Here is a 20,862-nt window from a genome sequence, read left to right as displayed (position 1 = left end):
AGATCCTGATTATTTTTAGTGTCTAATTTCTTATTTCTGTAAGATACAAAAAACATGTTTATCTGATTCTATTACTACCCACTGTCACTGTATTCATAAATTGGGAGGCACTTTCAATCCCTGGATAGCCTAGTTAAGTGAAGCTTTGCCTACAGAAAGATTAACATGAGCTGTCTGGAGAGGCAAACCACCGAGAATGTGAGTTCTTGTGTAGGATTTAAAACAATGGGTGTTCTTCATTCATGAATTTTATTAAGCAATGAATAAAATGTGTACTTTGATGAGGCCATAAGGTTTTACATTTTAAAAACCAAGCCACTTTATTCATAGAACATCACACATAAATATAAATAAAAAAGCAAATCCTCCAAAAAATTATACCTCAAGGGTTATGTACCAGCATTTTACTAAGAGAGGTTTCACAACATGGCAGTCCATGCTTGATAAGCTTTTCTCTCAGAGCTAAACACCTTGCAAACTCATTTAATAAAAATGTCAATTGATTTGGGTGAGACAGATACTGAGGTGATTGCAAAGCCAATAAACTGAGAGAAAGGGGGTGGAAATGAACAAAAGGCATTTAAAACAGGAAATAGACCATTTTTTTTTTTTTTTTTTTTTTTGCCTGCCTCTCTGTCTACTGTGATCTCTCTCTGTCAAATAAATAAATAAAATCTTTAAAAAAAAAAAAAAAAAAAAAAAAGGAAATAGACCATTTTAAGCATAAATGTGGCAACATATCATAAACAGGGGAGTCAGCTATTGTCAGCTTTTAGGGACCGATTAAATTTTTGTTCTTCCTTCTTCTTCTTCTTCTTCTTTTTTTTAAAGATTTTATTTATTTATTTGACACACAGAGAGAAATCACAAGTAGGCAGAGAGGCAGGCAGAGAGGGAGGGAGCAAGAGCCTGATGTCGGACTCGATCCCAGGACTCTGGGATCATGACCTGAGCCGAAGGCAGAGGCTTAACCCACTGAACCACCCAGGTGCCCTGTTCTTCCTTATTCTTTACTCCACTTACTGTCTATTGCTTTGCTTTTTTTTTTTTTTTTAAACATAGTTTGTTTGTTTATCTATTTATTTGACAGAGAGAGAGAGATGCAGCGAGAGAGGGCGCATAAGCAGGGGGAGTGGGAGAGGGAGAAACAGTCTTCCAACCGAGCAGGGAGCTGGATGTGGGCCTCAATCCCAGAATCCTGGGATCATGACCTGAGCTGAAGGTAGAGGCTTAACAACTGAGCCGAGCCATCCAGGCACGCTCTTGCTTTGCTTTTAAATTAAATTTCTATGAATAGGGTTTCAGTGCTAATAGTTGGGTTCAAACATTTCCTTAGTATGAGTAAATTTAGAAATGAACCAAAGTCTGCATTTTCGTTCCATTTGTGCCTATCAAAAATGACAAGAGAGATAGGGACTGGGACTGAAACAACTGAGAGGAAGAGGAGTACAGATGCAAGAAATGAAAACAGAAAGCAACACCCTGGCCAGGGGCAGAAAGTCCATGTGTGTCAATGCTAACTGTTGAAAGAGAGCAGGAAATCAGATGGAAAACATCTTCCTAAAGGGAGAACGTATATCAGATAACTTCATTGTTTCTGCAAATACGACAAGCATTTCAAAATACTTTCATGCTGTCCCCTTAAACTCTGAAGGCTGAAGAAACGTACCAAATCCCTGTCTAAAATTCTAATTTTAATTGGAATTGAAAGTTCTTGTCAATAACCCTTGGACCAAATTGAGGAGAAAGATGTGATGGTGACAACCAACCCATCAAATGCATTCTCTAAGAAAAAGGAAAAACGTCATTATGATTTTCTACAGATCTTTCCAGCAACCGGCGGAGTGTCTCACCTGTCGTTTGTTGACTATGAATTCAACTTTGGATTAGATTGGGAGTATGATACTGGAGAATCACACATGGGTTACAATTCACACAGTACTTTTGGTTGGGTAAAGCTGGGAACAAGAAAGTTCTTTCACTTATTTGGATCCTGCATTTCTCAATCCCATCCTTGCTTTACTCTTTTGTGCGACACTGCACCACTCTTAAAATACATTGACACCTTCTGGAAGGTTTCTTTCTATGGCTATTACCATTTTACGCGGTCATATGGATGCTGGCTTACTCTTCATTTATGTTAGAGTCATTGTGTTGGGTGCTCTAGAGTTGGGAAGGTGCTATAAAAATGATTTAGTCCCAGAGTTTCCAACTGCAAACTTTCAGATTACATCTGGTCCATGGATGTGTCCTCTGACTTAATTGCTGTCCCTAATACTATCTATTATTTACACAACCTCACTTAACTCTATATCTGGTTCAAACTTGCATAGGTATTTGTGATCCTCACAGTCTCCTTCATTTAGCAATAAGAAAACTGAAAGCCAGACAAGTGATATGACTTAATGGAGATATACAGTTAGTTGTAAGCAAAACCAGGAACTGAACTTGGAAGAGTGGCATCGAAGATGTAGGCTTTCTTCCTGGGCTAGTTTTCATTAAGTAACTGTATCCCAGGACAAAGTGTGTCTATTTGCAGTGGTTCTTAAACTGGGTGAAATCTGGGCTTGTTTCTAACAGAAAAAATTATCTCAGTTTTCAAGCATGAAATTATGTAATTTTTGTACTTTTAAAATATATATAAGCTATAGAAAAAGACTGTAAGTTTTTGCTCTTGTAAGAAGATAAACTTAGAAAGATACACAAATTGAATTTAAAAAACTGAAGCTAATAAAATTTAACTTGGTAAATTGTAGGGAGGATTATGCTTTTTTGCTGCAACTAAAGTTTCAAAATGTTTGTGTAGAAATAGTTTCAGATGATGTCCTATATGTAATGCTTCAGAATTTCAACTTTTTAATAATTTCAATATAGAAAATGCCTATTAATATAAATGTATTAGAAGAGAGTATTAATGACTCCAAGGTTCTTTTTGCTATTTGGGGTCAGCTCACCTATTTGTCTAAAAACTCTGCTGAGGAGCGAGGCTCAGATGCCATTTTTTTTTCTTTTTTTTTTTTTCAGATGCCATTTTAAATGAAATGTCATCTGATAATTGAGCAAAATTGTCTTGTTAACTTGAGAAAAAAGTTAGCATTACAGCATCACTGATACTGCATTAAATGCATATTAAATCAAATTATTGCTGGAATTTGCTGAAAAAAAAAAAAAGAAGTTTTGTTGCTGTTGAATAAGTATATACAAAGATGGAACTCCTGCAAAAGAGTCTATTGCAAAGTGACCCTAGTACTTATCCCTATAGGTCAGTGCCATGGTTTGAATGTTTGTCTCCAAAATTCATATGTTGAAACCTATTGGTCCATGTTGTGGTATTAGGAGTGGGGCCTTTGGGTGGTGATTAGATCCTTAGGGTGGAGCCTTCATGAATGAGATTAGCACCTCGTAGAAGAGGCCCCAGAGAGATCCCTCACCCCTCTGCCATGTAAGGACACAGAGAAAATACAATAGTCTATGAACCAAGAAGCCAGACACAGAATCTGCTGGTGTCTTAATTTTGGACTCACCAGCTTCTAGAACTGTGAGGAATAAATTTCTGTTGTTTACAACCACGTAGTCTGTGGTGATCTGGTATAGTAGTGCAACAGGCAGATTCACCTGTATTGAGCTCATCTGTACTGTTAAAACCGAAAGAAAGAAGGGTTTACTACATTTTGGATATAGAAGTCCTCAGTGGTCATCTGGGTGGTCAGAATAGGCATAAATTAATAGTTTCAAACTGATATCAAAATAAGAATGCAAGGGGCGGCTGGGTGGCTCAGTCGGTTAAAGCCTTTGCCTTTGGCTCAGGTCATGATCCCAGGGTCCTGGGATTGAGCCCCGCATTGGGCTCTCTGCTCAGCGGGGAGCCCGCTTCCTCCTCTCTCTCCTCTCTCTGCCTGCCTCTCTGCCTACTTGTGATCTCTGTCAAATAAATAAGTAAATTCTTAAAAAAAAATGAGAATGCATAATTTAAAAAGTACTGAAGCAAATTGATGGAGTACATATATCCAACGTGTACACAGGATAAAGAGCTCAGGATCGGGAGTCAGATCCCCTTGGTTTCAGCCATCTGTCACTAATTAGTTTTATGACCTTTCCCAAGACAACATACCCCCTTGAATTCCTGTTCTCACATCTGTGATATGAGGTAATTGAACTAGATGAACTTACAAATTCCTGCAAACCCCAAATTTCACACTTCACCACAACTCTATCCATGCTTACGCTTGTTTACATCTTCCTTTCTTTGCAATTCCACAAGCCAAACAACTAAGAGACCAAATTCATCTTACAGGCAATGAAATGTTATTCCTCAAATGTATTATCTGCCCCCCCCCAAAGTCTCAATTTGATACCAGAAGGCAGATAATCTCATCACTTCTAAATTGCCTCTCAAGGAACACTAAGGGGTACCTCAAAAGTCACCATGGAGGGGAGAAAGCTGAAGAACTAGGGTGTGGACTCTCCTCTCTGGTTCAAAAAACAGCTCCTATTGCATCTGTTTCATATTGGTGTTCCACATATAGGTCTGAAAACTTACTGGATATGTATACCATCCCCTTAGATTCTGCTGGAGTCATGGCCTCCTGGATCTTCTGCTGCCTGCTTTGCTAACAGCTGGGACTTTGGCTGTGCCTTCCCAAGGGACTGCTTTTCATCCCACCACCATGACCAATTAACTGTGGTTGGGTCCTTATGGGGCTTCCACCTACGACTGGCTCAACGTTCACTTGCCAAAATAAGCTGGGCTCTCCCCTGGCTGCCACCATGCGTTGAGGCCCAATGGCCACATGCCCCAAGTTTCTGGCTTCTAAGATTGATTCTATGTTTGGATAAAAAGCCACACTGTGCGTTGTGGGATCTGGTTCCCTGATCACCTGTCAAAGTAACCAGATGAAACAATGCAGAAGTTGTCTTCTTGGAGGGTGAACTGAGATTGATGGAGGAGGAGATGGGAAGGTAATTCCTCACACCTCCTTCCTTCTCACAGAGTGCCTCAAAGTATGATTCTCCATATTGCCTGTCCAAATGCAGCCAGGTGGGTGCACAGCAACCAGCTATGTCTCTGAAACACAGGAAGCAGGGGTCCTCCCCGTAACATACTGCCTTGTGTTGCCTCCTAGTCTTCCCTGCTTTATGTTCTTTCTCTCCCCTTTAGTGCTTGGAATTGTACCTCCCAATGATCAGCACTTAATCATTGCCTCAAGCTCTGTTCTCAGGGAATCCAGTGAAGGCAAAAACCAATGGTACAAGTCAATCCCCTCAGTTACAGCTGTCTACAACACAAGTCTACCATGCTCTTCTCAGTTCCCACCACCCATGGAATCTCCTTGGCAAGGCAGTGGTGCCCTTTCTGACCTACCATCAGCTTGTGTGTCACTGGCTGACTCATACTGACTACTGAAGTTATTCTAGACAGCTTATGATTCTCCCACCATCCAGGCTAGGCCTTACCTTTTTCTTTGTGTTTGCACAAGGCAAACACACCTCTACCTGAGATGATGCATCTATCTTTGCTTGCCAAATTTTTACTCATTCTTGACGAAATACCCTGCAGTTGTCCTTCTCTGCCAGTATCCTGAGACACCCCAATGGCAGGTGCCTAGCCTAGCTCCTGGGATGTAGCTGGTGCTTTATAAGTACTGGAGTAGTTACAGAAAAAACAGAAATCAAGAGAGACCAAAAATTTACCCATGCTGACAGCGGCAGAGTCACAGCTAGGATGCAAGGTGCTCATTCTACCATCTTATACTGTCTTCCTAGAAAGTGGTTTGATTTCTTTTCAACACTTGTTTCACTCACTCATTAACTACTTTATGTATTAATTGCTTTTTAAGTGCTTTATGTGGCAGGCCTCCGTTGGATTTTGCATTAAAATCCAACAGATTTTGATCTGATCTGTTGCATCAGCCATTGCTAAGCCTGCTAGTTTCTCATTTCCTTTTCCCCCAAAATACCACAGACTCAGCATGTTGCTTTGAACAAAGTTCAAATGGCTTCAGAGTCCATGGCTAAGGGTTTAGAATACTGAAGTTTTAATAAAGTTTATTTATTAGGATTCTGAGATTATGCAAGTCACTTTAAGTACTTATACATCAGTTTTCCTCATTTATCAAGTGGAATTAAAAAAAATACCTTCACTTGGGGTGTCTGGGTGACTCAGTCAGTTAAGCGTCTGGCTCTTGGTTTTGGCTCAGGGTGGTGAGATCTGGCCTCACATCAGGCCCTGTGCTCAGCTCGAGATTGTATTTCCTTCTCCCTCCCCTTCTCCCCTTCACCTCTCCCTCTAAAATAAATAAATAAGCAAACAAATAAATGTTCTTTTTAAAAAATGCCTCCTCTTTGCATAGAGTTGTAAGAACACAGACATAATAGATGAGAAAGTACTTTGAAAAGTTGAAAGTCTGATCTAAGTATAATGTACGATCTTATTATCACACATGCCTTGGTTTAATGCTGGAGAATTTTAAAACTTACTATCCCTGCTGAACCCAATTTGTCAATCTATCAATCAATAAGTCAATCAGAGAAAGACAATTATCCTATGGTTTCACTCATACGTGGAACATAAGAAATAGTGCAGAGGACCAGAATAAAATTTCAGTGTTCTTTTCACCTTTTTTTCCTCCTTTACCTTTCTATCTGCCATTTCTGAATCAGTAACCCACGCTATTCCTCCCAGATGAAACAGACTTGTGCTTGGATACATACATGTACATACACGTGAGGACGCTGGGGTATAGGAAGTAAATGTAGTGTTCAGTAATTCATCAGCTGCATATAACACACAGCACCCATTACATCATGTGCCCATCACATCATGTGCCCTCCTTAATGCCCATCACATAGTTACCCCATCCTCCCCACCCCCACCCCCTCCAGCCACCCTTAGTTTGTTTCCTAGAGTTGAGAGTCTCTTACGGTTTTTCTTCCTCTGATGATTTCCCATTCAGTTTTCCCTAACTTCCGCTATGGTCCTCTGCACCTCCTGTTTTTAAATTACAAACAACAACAACAACAACAACACCCTCCTAAATAATCCTGCACAGGACAGGAATCAAGCTTCAAAAATATTTGATATATGCATTAACATAGCTGGCCCATGCACCAGACACATAACTTCTGGCCTGCAAGGTTTTTAGAAAAGAGGAGGAGCTGCATAACATAGAAGGGCTGGCGGTGGCCCCCTTACTTGCTGACTTGCTTTCACTGAATTGCAGTTCATATATGCCTTGTTAAGTGGATTTACGGATTATATAATCTAGTTTTAACTGAACTAATCCCCACAAAATGGACAATTGGCTTTAAAAGATCCCAGTAAAGAAACTGTGGATGGAAGATAATGCTAATTGAACAAGCACAAGTGAGCAGAATGATAAACAAGAATACGCAGAACCACCCCTTCTCCTGGCGGAGCTCCGTGTCAGCGACGTTCGGAGTCACTCACCAACGGCGGTGTAATCAGATCTCACAAGAATTCAGCCAAAACAACCCCGAAGTATCAAGAATAATACCTGCAACTGAAATTTACATCTACATTAACGATAAACTCCTAAGTGTGTGCTGTGTCTTGACGTGTTAGCTCATGATACTGTGAAGCCATCACGATTAGCAAGACATTCAAAAACAAACCCTTCAGAACAGGAAGACAAACCTCAACAGGATTTCTTGGGTGGGGGTATTTTTTTTTTTTTAAGATTTTATTTATTTATTTGACAGATAGAGACCACAAGTAGGCAGAGAGGCAGGCAGAGAGAGAGAGGAGGAAACAGGCTCCTTGCTGAGCAGAGAGCCCGATGCAGGGCTCGGTCCCAGGACCCTGAGATCATGACCTGAGCCAAAGGCAGAGGCTTTAACCCACTGAGCCACCCAGGTGTCCCAGGTGGGTGTAATTTTTAAAAAAACACTTATTTTATAATTCTGACCTAATTTCAGGTCAGAAATTATCACAATAAAATGATGAAACTTTTTGAGAGTTCGTAATGGATGAGAACTATTTTACATTAGTAAAACTAATGATACGTAACAGATTGTACAATTTTATATTGTAAATCAATATAATATGTGATTCTTTAGAATCTCTGTGTTTTAAAGAATTCAATACATAACTACTACATGGTTTTAAAGTTTCACAATTATGCACATTTTACACCATCTCTGACATTACAAAATGCTAATACTCTTCTTGTCTTTCTGTTGTCAGAAGTTGTCACCGTTTAACTATCTTTGGGGAGACAGCTTTATCAGAGCATACTTCTACAAACTTGTGAAATTCTTCATTCACTGACTTGAAGGTAAACTATTCAATATACACAGGGTGGTGCATGAAAACCGTCCTTGAAAACTTGGCCCACTGTGTAAGAAACACGGCACTGAGTATAAACTTCTACAAGAAATCTTCACAAGAAAAGAATAGTAACCCATGAAAGAAAATAGATTGAAATCTTAATATATTTGGCTTGGGTTGATTTTATGAAAAACCAAGACAAGAATCAATGACACATTCCATTCTCTCCTTAAATATTGTCGATCTCCCTAAGGAAATATTTCACTCAATCCTTAGTAAGAAAAATAGTGAAATACAATGATTTCTTGAAAAAACTCTCTTCAGTTTAGAATTTTCTGACTAGCTGTCTTTGTGCTTCCAAATTACTAATGCAGGAGGATTGTTTCCACTCTATATAGGAAGTAAAAGAGTCATTGACAAATTGGTATCATAAATAAGAAACATTGCAAGTCAGGACCTACAGAGTGTCAAATGCAATGACCTTCAACCTACAGAGAAAGTTACTTTTGTTAATAGGGAAAGTCAAAGGTTATTTTCCCTGTTTGCCACACTATACTTACACATCTCACATTCTCCTTCCTTCTGCATTAAATACAGAGTCACAGATTTATTTTTTATGCTTATAGAATTTGGAAGCATTTGTTCTTTATCCCAAACTTACCCATTTGGAATAGATTCTTCTTATCAAACACCACCAATAATTAATAATAATCAACAATTAGATATGAAATAAATTAATTTGATAATTGATTATTAATATCAATAACCAATTAATAGTTAATAATCAGATAACAATTAATTTTTGATGAACTATAGCTCTCTAGCGAAGCTTACATCTATAGCACTTTGCTGTCATGGGCAGTTCCAATGCCCTAGCCCTCATAACAATGCAACAAATAAAGTCAGTAGCAATTCACCAACCTAAAATATATGTAACCCCAAATCAATGCCACTTTAAAGATAAACGAGCATTTTGCACACTAATAAATAACATTATAAATCTTGCTATATTGGATTGCAAACAACTCCAACTGAATAAGATTGCTTGACACGGGATTTACTTATTCTGCACGTTCATAAAAACAACTTGTTCTCTGACAGCACTCATTCTTGGCAATTTACTGCAGCTGTCGGCAGCCAATTTGTTCAGATTACTGCTCTGCATAAAAGTGTAACAATCATGAGGATTTATTAGCTGATTATTGTAAAGGTGGCAGTCCGTCTTGCCTGCCAAAATGCAGGTGATCAGAAAGTTAAATAATTACATGCAGATTAACATTATTTCACCTTCATTGGATTGTCGTAGTTCAGCGACAGGTAGAATTTGTTGTTCAAACTTGCACTATTGTGTACACCACCTAAGTTGGTTTACTGACTCCTTGCCATTTTATTGAGCACTTAATGGCTTCAGACCATTTTGAATATAAGACTGAATTGAAAGGAGTGTGGACTTCCGAGTCAGGAGTCCTGGATTTGAATCTCGTATCAATCACCCCAGATTTGTACTAGCTGAGCAACCTCTCTGCCTCTTCTCCCACCTCACTTTTTGTATCTGAGAAACTGGCACACAATGAACCACTCTGCTTATCCCCTAATATTGAGCTAATGTATTAATGTCCTATTGTAGGGCATTGATGTTATTGTTTCTCTCTACTCACGGAAAATTTATTTTTTGCATGTAAAATTTACACCAGATGGCATTAACTCCCTGGATATTGGAATGATGAAGAAGTTATAATAAGTACCTTGGTAAATATATAGGCTACTTTTTAAAAAATGCAAAAATTCAGTATTTTTAAAGTATTACTCAGATACTTGCATATTCTAACTCATTAATATTACCTTTTGAGTTATGTATAAATACACTGAGATTTTGTACCTGCCACTGAGTCATGTTGTTCTAATTGCCTTTGAATTATCACCTATTGTCAAATATGCATTTATAGTTGACCCTTGAACAATATCCCTGCACAACTGAACTTCCATGTAAAACTTTTGACTCTCCCCAAATTTAACTACTATTGGCCTACTTTGACCAGAAGCTGTACCGATAATACAAATAGATGATTAACAGATATTTTGTATGTTATAAGTATTATATATCATAATCTTACAATAAAGAAGGCTAGAGAAAGGAAAATGTCATTAAGGAAATCATAAGGAAGAGAAAATACATTTCTAGTACTGCATTTATTGGAAAAAAATCTGTGTATAAGCGCGTGTGTGCAGTTCAAGTCCATGTTAATCAAGGGTCAACTAAACTCAGAGAAGGAGAAGCCATAATTCCTATTATTAAATCAAACTGCAGGTATTTCAGTTAAAATCTGGCAAATATTTATAAAACACCTCTTGTATGCCATATACTTTTCTAGGCATTGGGGATGTGACAGTGAACAACAACAACAACAACAACAACAACAAAAACACTTAAAAATCTCTGCCCTCATGAAGTATGGGCATCATTCTAGCAATGGGAAATAAATGATAAAATAAGTATGTGAAATGCATATGTGTCAAATGGTGACAACGTCTATGGAGAAGAACAAAGCAGGATAGGGGAAAGGGGATGACAAAGAAAGGGGGATTGCATTTAAAATAGGGTTAGTATGGATGCTTCCCTGATGTGACTTTTGTGCACAAACCCAAAGAAGGTAAAGAATCAAGCCGGGGGGGGGCACCTGGGTGGCTTAGTGGGTTAAAGCCTCTGCCTTTGGCTCAGGTCATGATCCCAGGGTCCTGGGATCGAGCCCCATATTGGGCTCTCTGCTCAGCAGGGAGCCTGCTTCCTCCTCCTCTCTCTCTCTGCCTGCCTCTCTGCCTACTTGTGATCTCTGTCAAATAAATAAATAAAATATAAAAAAAAATACTAAAAAAAAAAAAAAAAGAATCAAGCCAGGGGGAGTACGGATGGCGGGGAAGGTTGTGAGGTGGAAGGGTGTCTGGTGTGCTTGAGGAAGAGCAAAGAGTGTGGAACGGAACAGAGGGAGGGAAGGGCAGAACAGTGGAAGTTCAGGGTAGAGCAGTAAGAGAGCTAGATCGTGTGAAGCACTATAGGCCACTACAAAAAGGTTTTGCCCAGATTAAGATGGGAAACAATTGAAGAGACTTGAGCAGAGGAGTTAAATTATTTTATTTGTGTTATGTGGAAGGAAGAACAGGAGGCTACAGCTATTGTCCACAGAAGAGCTGATGATGGCTTCAATCAGAATTATAATGATCAAGATAATGAAAGGAGTGGACTCTGAGTATACTTGGAAGGAAAAATTGGTGGGTTGTCGATGGATTTGATAAGAGTGAGAGAAAGAACAGAAGCAAATAAGACTCCGTGGTTTTTGGCATTAACAACAAACAAGGGAGAGCTTGAAAGGAAGAACAAATTTGGGGATATTTGGCATCAGAAATTTGGTTTTGGATCTGCTCAACTGGAGAAGGCTATTAGACATTCTAGTGGAGATATCTAGCTGACAGGTGGTGTGAAGTCTGGAGCTCAAAGAAGAGTTATGAAGAGGAGCTGTTTGTTACTATCAATCTCAGGCAATATCGGAAAGTACAGGAGTGGATGGAGACAATACAGAAGCAGGTAGAGACAGAGAAGATGCCCAAGGAGGGGGCTCTGAAGCTCTCCAGAACTAAAACAGGAGGGAGGTGAGGAAAATTCTGTGAGTAAGACCAAGAAGGAACAGGGATGAGGTAAGAGAAAAAAAAAGAGTGTGGTGTTCTAGAAGCAAGTGACAAACCCAGTACTGCTGCTGAGTCAGGTAAGATGAAGGTTGGAAATTGGCTGTTGGAGTTAATGTCTTGGTGGTCACAGGTGACCTGACAAGAACAGTGTGGGTGGCTTGTTGTGGGGAGGGGTACAAGCCTGATTGCCTGGGTTCAAATGGGAATGGCAGTGGGTAATGCTGTGTTAAATGTTTTTCACTGTATCAACACTCCAGATTTGCAAGCGGCCCTTTCATTCATAGCCAGCCTTGTATTTATAATGACAACAACAGCAAAAAAGAAGCCTATTAGTGAGCATACATTTACAAAACACATTTTCAAAAATCATTGTATTTGACCAAACCTGGAAAATAAAGTGGGACAATAACAAAATTCTAACACAATAAACTAGTCTATGTAGATAATCCAACCCATACAAGCATTCTCAAGTTTAGGACTGAATTTAGATAGCACCCTTAAAAAATGTTATTAGCCATTCAAGGCACAGTGCTATCCTTCATGGCCAACTTTAAAATTCATTCACCAATCACCAGCGAACTCCCAGAATTGTTTCTAATTTTTAAGTTAATACAGACATATCTTAATTATTCTCATTACCAAAAAGAAATAATGGTGTGATGTGATAGAGGTGCTAACTAGAGCTACAAGGACAATCATGTTACAATGTATAGGTGTATCAAATCAACTATGGTACACTTTAAATTTACATTAGTTACACAGAAAAAGTATTTCTAAGTAAATGATAAAAAGTTAACAGGACATAAAAAAAAAATGCTGCAATGGTAGCTCACAAAACAAGGCAGAAGGATGAATTTTGCTCTTGTTACTTTACTCCCAGAACTTTCACTTAATGGAAGGTAAGTCAATTCTCATCTAAACTACCCAAGGAACCAAGGAATTCTATTACAATCTGCATTATTTCCACCATTACCATACAACCTTCACGTAAACACAGTGACTTTACTCTACTTACCACTTAAGATATAATAATACTTTGCTCTTCAGTGGCAAGATGTGTTTAAAGTACAATTTAACATATTATACTAACCAAAATAAGTCAATCAGAGAAAGACAATTATATGATCTCATTCATATGTGGAATTTAAGAAACAACAGAGGATATATGGGAAGGGAGGGAAAAATAAAACAAGATGAAACCAGAGAGGGAGACAAACTATTAGAGGCTCTAAATCACTGGAAACAAACTGAGGATTGCTGGAGAGCAGAGGGGTGGGGATGGGGTAATTGAGTGATAGATATTAGGAAGGCACGTGATGTAATGAGTACTGGGTATTATATAAAACTGATGAATCACTCACCTATACTTCTGAAATTAATAATACACTATACCTTAATTAATTGAATTTAAATAGAAAAATAAAGTACAACTTAATAAATATAAAGTTAGGAACCTAGAGTTTGTGGTGCTATCTGAATACTGAATAAATTTTAAGTGATGACTTACCATAGCCATTTCCTTTTTCTGCAGTGGGAATCTTGGTTAAATTAGCAGAGTGAGTGTACAAAAAGGTTTTACTGAACATTTGTGATTACCTCAAAATTTGACAATAACTCCCTTTATTGTGTAAATGGGCTTTCACTGATACTCAGAAGCTGTCCCAGGAGTTATCCTGTCTACACCTGTACTGTGATGTACTTTTAAATTTTTTGGCTGAAATTGCTTTTATAGCCTATTATGTTTAGCATATGATCAAAAATGGACTTAAAAAAAAACTGACGTTGATGCCAGGTAAGTTTTTTTTTTTTATTATACTTAGAACAAAACGTGACTTGAAATAAAAGTAATTCATTCAAAATGAATGAGAATTACAAAAAACAACAACAACCCATAACTCTTCAGTGGTAGCATTTGAAAACACCACCCAAGCCAGTTAATATAACCAAGACACTGGGAAGCAGAGCATAAAGTTGTGTCATCAAAGCAACGTAAGTGATTCTACTCACTGGGTTCTCCTGTGTAATAACTGTGAATATAAACAACTCATCTAACAATCCAGGCAAAGCCCAAGTCAGACACTATACATAGGTGGTAACACTTCCGAGAGCTAGAAAAAGTGAAAAGGGAGAACACACATCCAACTAGATTGCTAGTTTATTATAAAAGGAGATAATTCAGGAACAGCCAGATGAGAGCTACTCAGGTTTCCATGCCCTCTCAGGCACGCCACTGGCCGAACCCCTCCACATGCCAATCAATGACAAAGCTCCAAAGAAGGTTGTCTTCTTTCCCAAATTTCAGAAGACTTCCTTAGCACCCTCCCCCATTATCTAGAACAATCCATATTTTCTTCATATCAGCCAATTGTCACTGCTCTCTCAAAATTTGCCAAATTATGGACAAACCCATAACAACAGGGTGAGATGAGAAAAACTAGTTTACCTCTCTGCCAACCATTTCTGTAATATAATTAGCCATGGCCTTGAAGAATTCATAATATCATCAAGTGAGGAAAAAGGAAAGGTCAATACCAGATGGGCTGAGAAATTAAAGTAAGAAAAAAATACATAAAAGTATACCTGTTATTATGGGAAAAAATAGAAAAAGGTGTGATAAGTTATACTTCATGTGATATGAACTCAGAAGAACAGGAAGGCAGTACATGGTAGCCATCACTTCCTTATATTACTAACATAACAAAGTATGGCTATAAAATAATGAGACTGAGGCAGCAAGTTACACGTGACAATCATTCTGGTTATCTCATGGTAACCAAATATGGCTAATGTTGCTCTAAATTATGAAAATGAATTAGAAATAACTGTGTAATTAAGGAACTTTAGTTACTTTAAGGAACAGCTAGACAGCACTTACTTGAATGAACTCATAGCATGTTGAGGAAGACAGAAACATAGACATATAACCATAAGGAAATGTAGTCAGTGTATTAACTCATGTATACTTAAGCAACTTAAGCTGGTGATATATTCCAAAAAGAACAAGTTAGAGCTTAAACAAAACTCTGAAAATAATGTTTTACTAAAGGGGGGGAAATGCAATGAAGTCTCATCATTTTAAAAGGCTTGAAATGTAACATAGTATTAGGTCACAACAGTTTTTTCTGTTTCATTTTATAAGTAAAACATGGATTAAGTGAAGCTACTCTTTACGCTCTCACTTTATAATCCTATAAAGAAAGCCAATGTTTAAAAAATATATCTCAGAATTACAAAAAAACAAAGAGATAAACACGTTAGGTTGGATTCTTGCTTTTCTAGCATACAATGACCTTGATTATTGTTGGTGTTTATGCATTTCTTCGGGCTGTATGTTTATTAAAATAAAACATAGTGTACAGAAGAGCTTGGAATTCATGTGAACTGCAATGAAAAAAGACTATTCTAAACTACCAAGCTCTTCTGTACACTATGTTTTATTTTAATATTGGCGGGTCTCGATGTGTTATGCCACAAAGGAACATACATATAAAAAAAATAGAAATAGCTTTTAAAGCAAGAGAACAATTCATGGAATTCAAGGAGCAATTCGAAATAAACTTGTCCTTGTGGAGCGATGTCATTAAGCCTCATAATACCCCTTTCTTCACTGCATTATTAGAGAAACATGGATCTATCTCACTTACATGTTGCCATCACTAAAACTTGAGAAATCTGCAGATTTATGAACTCCTAAGAGTTTGGTTCTCTACCTTGTAGGGAGTGGTAGGAAACAATGCATTTTATGGTTTCACAATATGCTTTATGAGAAGTAGTATTATCTCAGATCACTTTACAGACAATGAATGTGCTCTTTGTTTAAGTATCTTACATCAAATGAGATTCCTCTTTCTCAATTCCTGTAACTTTTACGCACAATGTTCTGACACCTGGAAAAAATTTCTAGGTACCAAATTCAGATAGCCTACCCATCAACTGGTCAAAACTGCCACCTACTGGTCAGTTTTCAAATCTATTTTTCCCTTCACCCAAGCATTATTTTACCATGGTCAGATCCCTTCCTTCAAAATATTAAAGATCAAATGCAATAACCATGAAGGATAAAGCAGTTATCCTTTTAACAACCTTCACCATCTCTGGGGTGAACCAAAGATACCTAATTATACAAACCTGCCAATAAAATCATCCCTTTTCCCAGCATCTTTGTCCCAGGCAGTGATATCAATGATTCCGCCTCTTTCTTCATAGAGATGAAAATCAAATTGTTCCCTCCATTGAGGATTCAAAGTTTTGGGCATAATCTGGAAAAAAAAAGAATGGTTGTCTCTTCAATATCAGTCTTTCAAAAAAAAATTAACTCAAGTCATTGAATAAAAATTAAGATGCTAATCTAGAAAACCACGTGTGAGATTTGAACAAAAGCTTCCAGAAATGATGGAAATGAGTCATTAGATGTCTAGCATCTTTAATGCATATCATCTGAAGGAACCCTCGAGGGTATGTCCTGAAAACCAAAGGGCACCCTTTCGTCATCTTGAATAAGATGAGACATATGAATTATACAGAAAAGGCAAGTAGTCTATAAGTGAAATAGCTCACTCAGATACTAGCATTTATTTTACATAATTGGTTAATGCACAAAGATATAACTCATAGTCTGTCATCTCACAATAAAGGGAGATGTGGATTTTTTCCCCTTACTCCCCCCACACATGGGAATTCTGAGCTATTCACATGAAGAAATCCCAGACCATGAAGTTCTATAGGAGCAGAAGGAAACAGAAAGTAACTTTGGGGTGGTCAGGCAAATATTTATATTAGAATTAGAACATTTATGTTTCATCCCCATTTGATATCTGGAGAAACCGAGACCTAGCGTTGAAGTGACTGATGCTTTAGTATCCAGACTCTTAACTCAGGTCTTTGATTAAACCCTCAGGTCTCTTTCCCCAAAGCAATATGTCAAAAATGTCTGTGAATTAATACGAGTGTGTGTGTGTGTATAATCTGTATGTTGCAAATACGAAAAAGATATCTTATCCAAAGTGCAATTTTGTAACTTCAAGTATTCAGATAAGACGGTAGAATGAAGGAATAAAGTGACCCATATCGAGGTGCTTTGAAATTTCATTCACCATTGGGTTAAACAACCTTCATATTTGTTTCCCTCTTCTTTCTTTTTAGCAGGAGGGCATGCAGTGGCCTTTTCTCTTTTGAATGTATGAGACAAATCTTCAGATGTAAAGACTTTGAAAGCAATGAAGTATGTTATGTGCAAAGGCAATACAAATGAATCATAATTTTTAAAGTTCATAATCTGAAATTAATCAGCAATATATCATGAAAGAAAGAGCAAAGAGAGACACATGTCCATAGCTGGGTTTCATATTTCATACCTAAAGAGCAGAACTATAAAAATAAGTGATGTTTTAAGCCTACCAGAACATGGAGATGATGTTAATTGATAAAGGACAAGATAGAAGTGGTCATAGGAACCTATTTTGGGAATCAGTAGTTTCTTTAAAATATGTTATTAAGTTCATGGCAGGAAAAAAAAAGATGGCACTTGAGGATCCTATGATAATTCAAACCTCTCATTATTGGGCTCAGATTCACTTCTATGGTATTTTGGGGAATGGTCTGTCTTACTTATTTGGCCATTAAGAGCCCAATTTTTCAGTTTCCTTTTTAAGGATTGTCTTCCCTATATGAGTTCCTTGAGGCCCAAAGTGGTGCCTTCCCCCTCCACGTGGGCACTTGATAAGAAAACCAGTCAGCCTGAGAGTAGTTTTCACTGCATACCAACAAATCAGCTCTGTGATATTTCTAACTACCTAGAGACTGATGAAAACTTCCTGTGCTAGAAGGAACCTTGTCAGGCTATTTATCAAAAGTTCTTGAAAACGGTAATGTCAAAGTGGAGATATTCCCATCAAAGTAGAATGTGATTTTTCGTACAAGACAGATAGGATGGTTGTCCCAAGTGAGGAATGCCAGCTGTAGAAGGTGACCATTTAGGAGGTGTTATATATATATATATATATATATATATATATATATATATATATATATATATGAAAAAAAATATATATATATATATTTTTTCTTTTTAAGTTTTTGTTTATTTTCATAAGTAACCTCTATACCCAATGTGGGACTCAAACTCAGGAACCCAAGACTGAGAGTCACATGCTCTTCTGGCTGAACCAGACAGGCCCCCCAAAAGGTTGTATTTGGATACAGCACAAATAAGACATGTGCTCCAATAGAACGATGACCACACTGACCTTTACTAAGTATTATTACTTCTATCAATAATATGATACTAAGATGATTATTTAATATATTACTTCTACTAATATAATTGTTATTACACAATATACTTACTACTGCTGATCATTTTCTCTCCATTACTACCATTTATTATTTACTATGGATGAGGCAGTATTCCAAGCCCTTGACATGTATAACATATATTTATTCAGTCTTCTCAATAACTTTACAGGTAGACATTATTTTATTTTTTATATATATTTTCAAAAGATTTTATTTATCTATTTGCCAAAGAGAGAGCGAGCACAAGCAGGGGGAGTAGCAAGAAGGAGAAGCAGGCTCCCTGAAAAGCAAGGAGCTCAACATGGGATTCTATCCCAGGACACTGGGATCATAACTGAGCTGGATACAGGTGCTTAACCAACTGAGCCACCCAGGCATCCCTAGGCATTATTTTAATTCACATTTTTACAGATGGGGAAATTGGGTCATGGAGAGTTAGAGTAACCATGGCACACTGCTAGTATGGGCAACAGAAATCTGGCCCTTTGTTTTCTAAATAAATAAAGGAAAAAAATGTAATCTGCATTGGTGCAAGTCAGTTGGAATAAAGTGTTTCAGAGTAATGGACAAAGATTTTTTGGTATGTAAAATAATGTTATTTGTATACGGATACCAGTAACTAATTGTAGTAATAATAGTAGCCAACATTCAGCATGTTATGTCCCAGGCATTAACTTAGGTTTGTTGTGGCTTTTCTTTTCTTTTTCTTTTTCTTCTTCTTTTTTTAAATAGGGAAGTTCAACTCCTGTGTTAGAGATGAAGAAGTTGAGACACAGTAGTAGTTTATACCAGGTCACAGAGCACATTAAGTAAGAAATGCAACAGTACATTTATTGGTCGGGTTTTCTGACCTGATGTTCCAAAGAAGCTCTGTTAAGCATTTAACAAGCATCTTCATCTCCCAGAGCATGGCCATTAACTCACCACTGCCTTCCCAATACTGACAGGAACACGAAAGGGATATGGTTACCTTGCTCTTATACTTCTGATGCCCAAGCCGGAACTTCACATAGGGGTCACTCAACCCATTTGAATCCATTGCCTTGAGATCTCGCCCCTCAATCAACGTGATGCTGACTATTCCTCTCCAAAGCTGTGATTTTCTGTGGACGTCTGATAGACGTAAACTTTGGGTCTGAAACTTTTGGTAAAGGAAAACAGAGTTAGCCTCTTGAGTTTTAAACTGAAATACCTCATTTGGTATTATCCTTAGTCCTGTTACAATTTTTTGAAAATTTAAAAAAAGTAGGTAGTTACAACGAAAAAAAATAAACATAATTAACAGATTATTATTAATTCATTGGAAAAACCATCAAAAAATGTGAAATTATCACCTCATAATAAATTTAAGGTTGCTGTTTACAAGAGGTGAATGCTCATAATAAAGTCGTTTTCTAACTCTTAAAGTCACGAGATGTAGATACTTGAAGATTATCAGAGAGTATCTGTCTATATGTCAAAGATGCCAGTGTCAAAATACATAAAAAATAAATATTATAAATACCAAAGACCTTAACCACATTTTAAATATAAAAATATTTAATTTTTAATTAATTATGGTTTTTGAAGCTCTCTTTATCAGGCTACAAGTTGGTTTTAGTAGTGGGTTTTAGTTGTAAGATTATGAGCTCTGTGCAGACAATTTAAAAAGTTCTTCATTGCTAAGTTAGGAGACAACGGAGGTTCAGCTCACTAGAGAGGGTACTGTGGAACAGAAGACAAAATCAATATGCCCATCGAAGGTGTCTCGTTTATGCTGAAACTTGCATCACACATTTTACAAATTATGTATGTGATTTATATTGGTGGGTATGTTTCTGAAATTACTTTGCATTCTAGTTCTTGAACATGTTCCTTAATGATTTTTATCATGCTTTACCGTAAATCACAATATTCAAGCTGGGGAACAAAGTCGCAATTTTTGAAAATTGGGAAGCCTCCCAGAAATGGCTGCATAATCTCTTTGAACTAAACAGCACATACAACAAATCAAAGTCGCCAAAATGTTCAAATCTTCTCAATTTGGATTCAGAAACAAGCAGTACTATAAAAACTGCTGTTTCCTTCATATTGTCAAGCATGTTGTCTTCACTTACAGTCATTTCATGAAGAAATTCAACACGTCTCTCCGCCTCAAAGTGCTCCATTTCTATATTATAGATTAACTCGCCTTTCGGCCCAATTCCTTCAACATCAACAGTATAAAGTCATAGCCTATTTTGTGTAACTCCCTCTCTCACTTTGAATTCCTGCTTTTTTCCCTTACCTCTCCACTGCCATCACTGTTTTTAATCTATCTTTATGAAAAACAATGCATTTCAGGTTGCTTTTATTAGGAAAAGGAGAACTACATTCTTCAAAAGACAATACTTTTTATATTGGAACATTTTAATGTAAATTTTTCTAAATCACTTTGCCTACCTCCCTGTCTTGGTGATAAGTAAATTGTGAACGACAGGGCCTAGTGGCTCTGCCTTATTAACACCAACACAGGCCTGCATCAACACACCCCACACTGCTCCGAGAGCAGTGGTCAAGTGTGTTCTGGAGTGCATCACGCTTTCAGGGAACACTCGTAACCTCCACAGGACTCCATGCCC

General features: G+C 37.5%; 1 protein-coding gene across 15 annotated transcripts in view; it reads right to left on the bottom strand.

The window, feature by feature from the left end:
* MCTP1 (multiple C2 and transmembrane domain containing 1) overlaps window positions 1-20,862 on the bottom strand; it is a gene marked incomplete at its 3' end in the record, with an annotated part of 521,765 nt that overhangs the window by 186,150 nt on the left and 314,753 nt on the right. For all 15 annotated transcript variants that reach the window (XM_082723856.1, XM_082723868.1, XM_082723870.1 and 12 more), the window contains 2 exons: window positions 19,233-19,403; window positions 16,097-16,227 (listed from right to left, as the gene is read on the bottom strand). In XM_082723856.1, the coding sequence (XP_082579982.1) occupies window positions 16,097-16,227; window positions 19,233-19,403 (302 nt within the window). The remainder of the gene's footprint in view (window positions 1-16,096; window positions 16,228-19,232; window positions 19,404-20,862) is intronic.

The sequence above is a fragment of the Mustela nivalis genome (assembly GCF_964662115.1).
Source record: "Mustela nivalis genome assembly, chromosome: 3".
Classification (NCBI taxonomy): Eukaryota; Metazoa; Chordata; class Mammalia; order Carnivora; family Mustelidae; genus Mustela; species Mustela nivalis.
The sequence above is the reverse complement of the archived record's forward strand: the minus strand, read 5'-3'. Positions and strand labels throughout refer to the sequence as shown.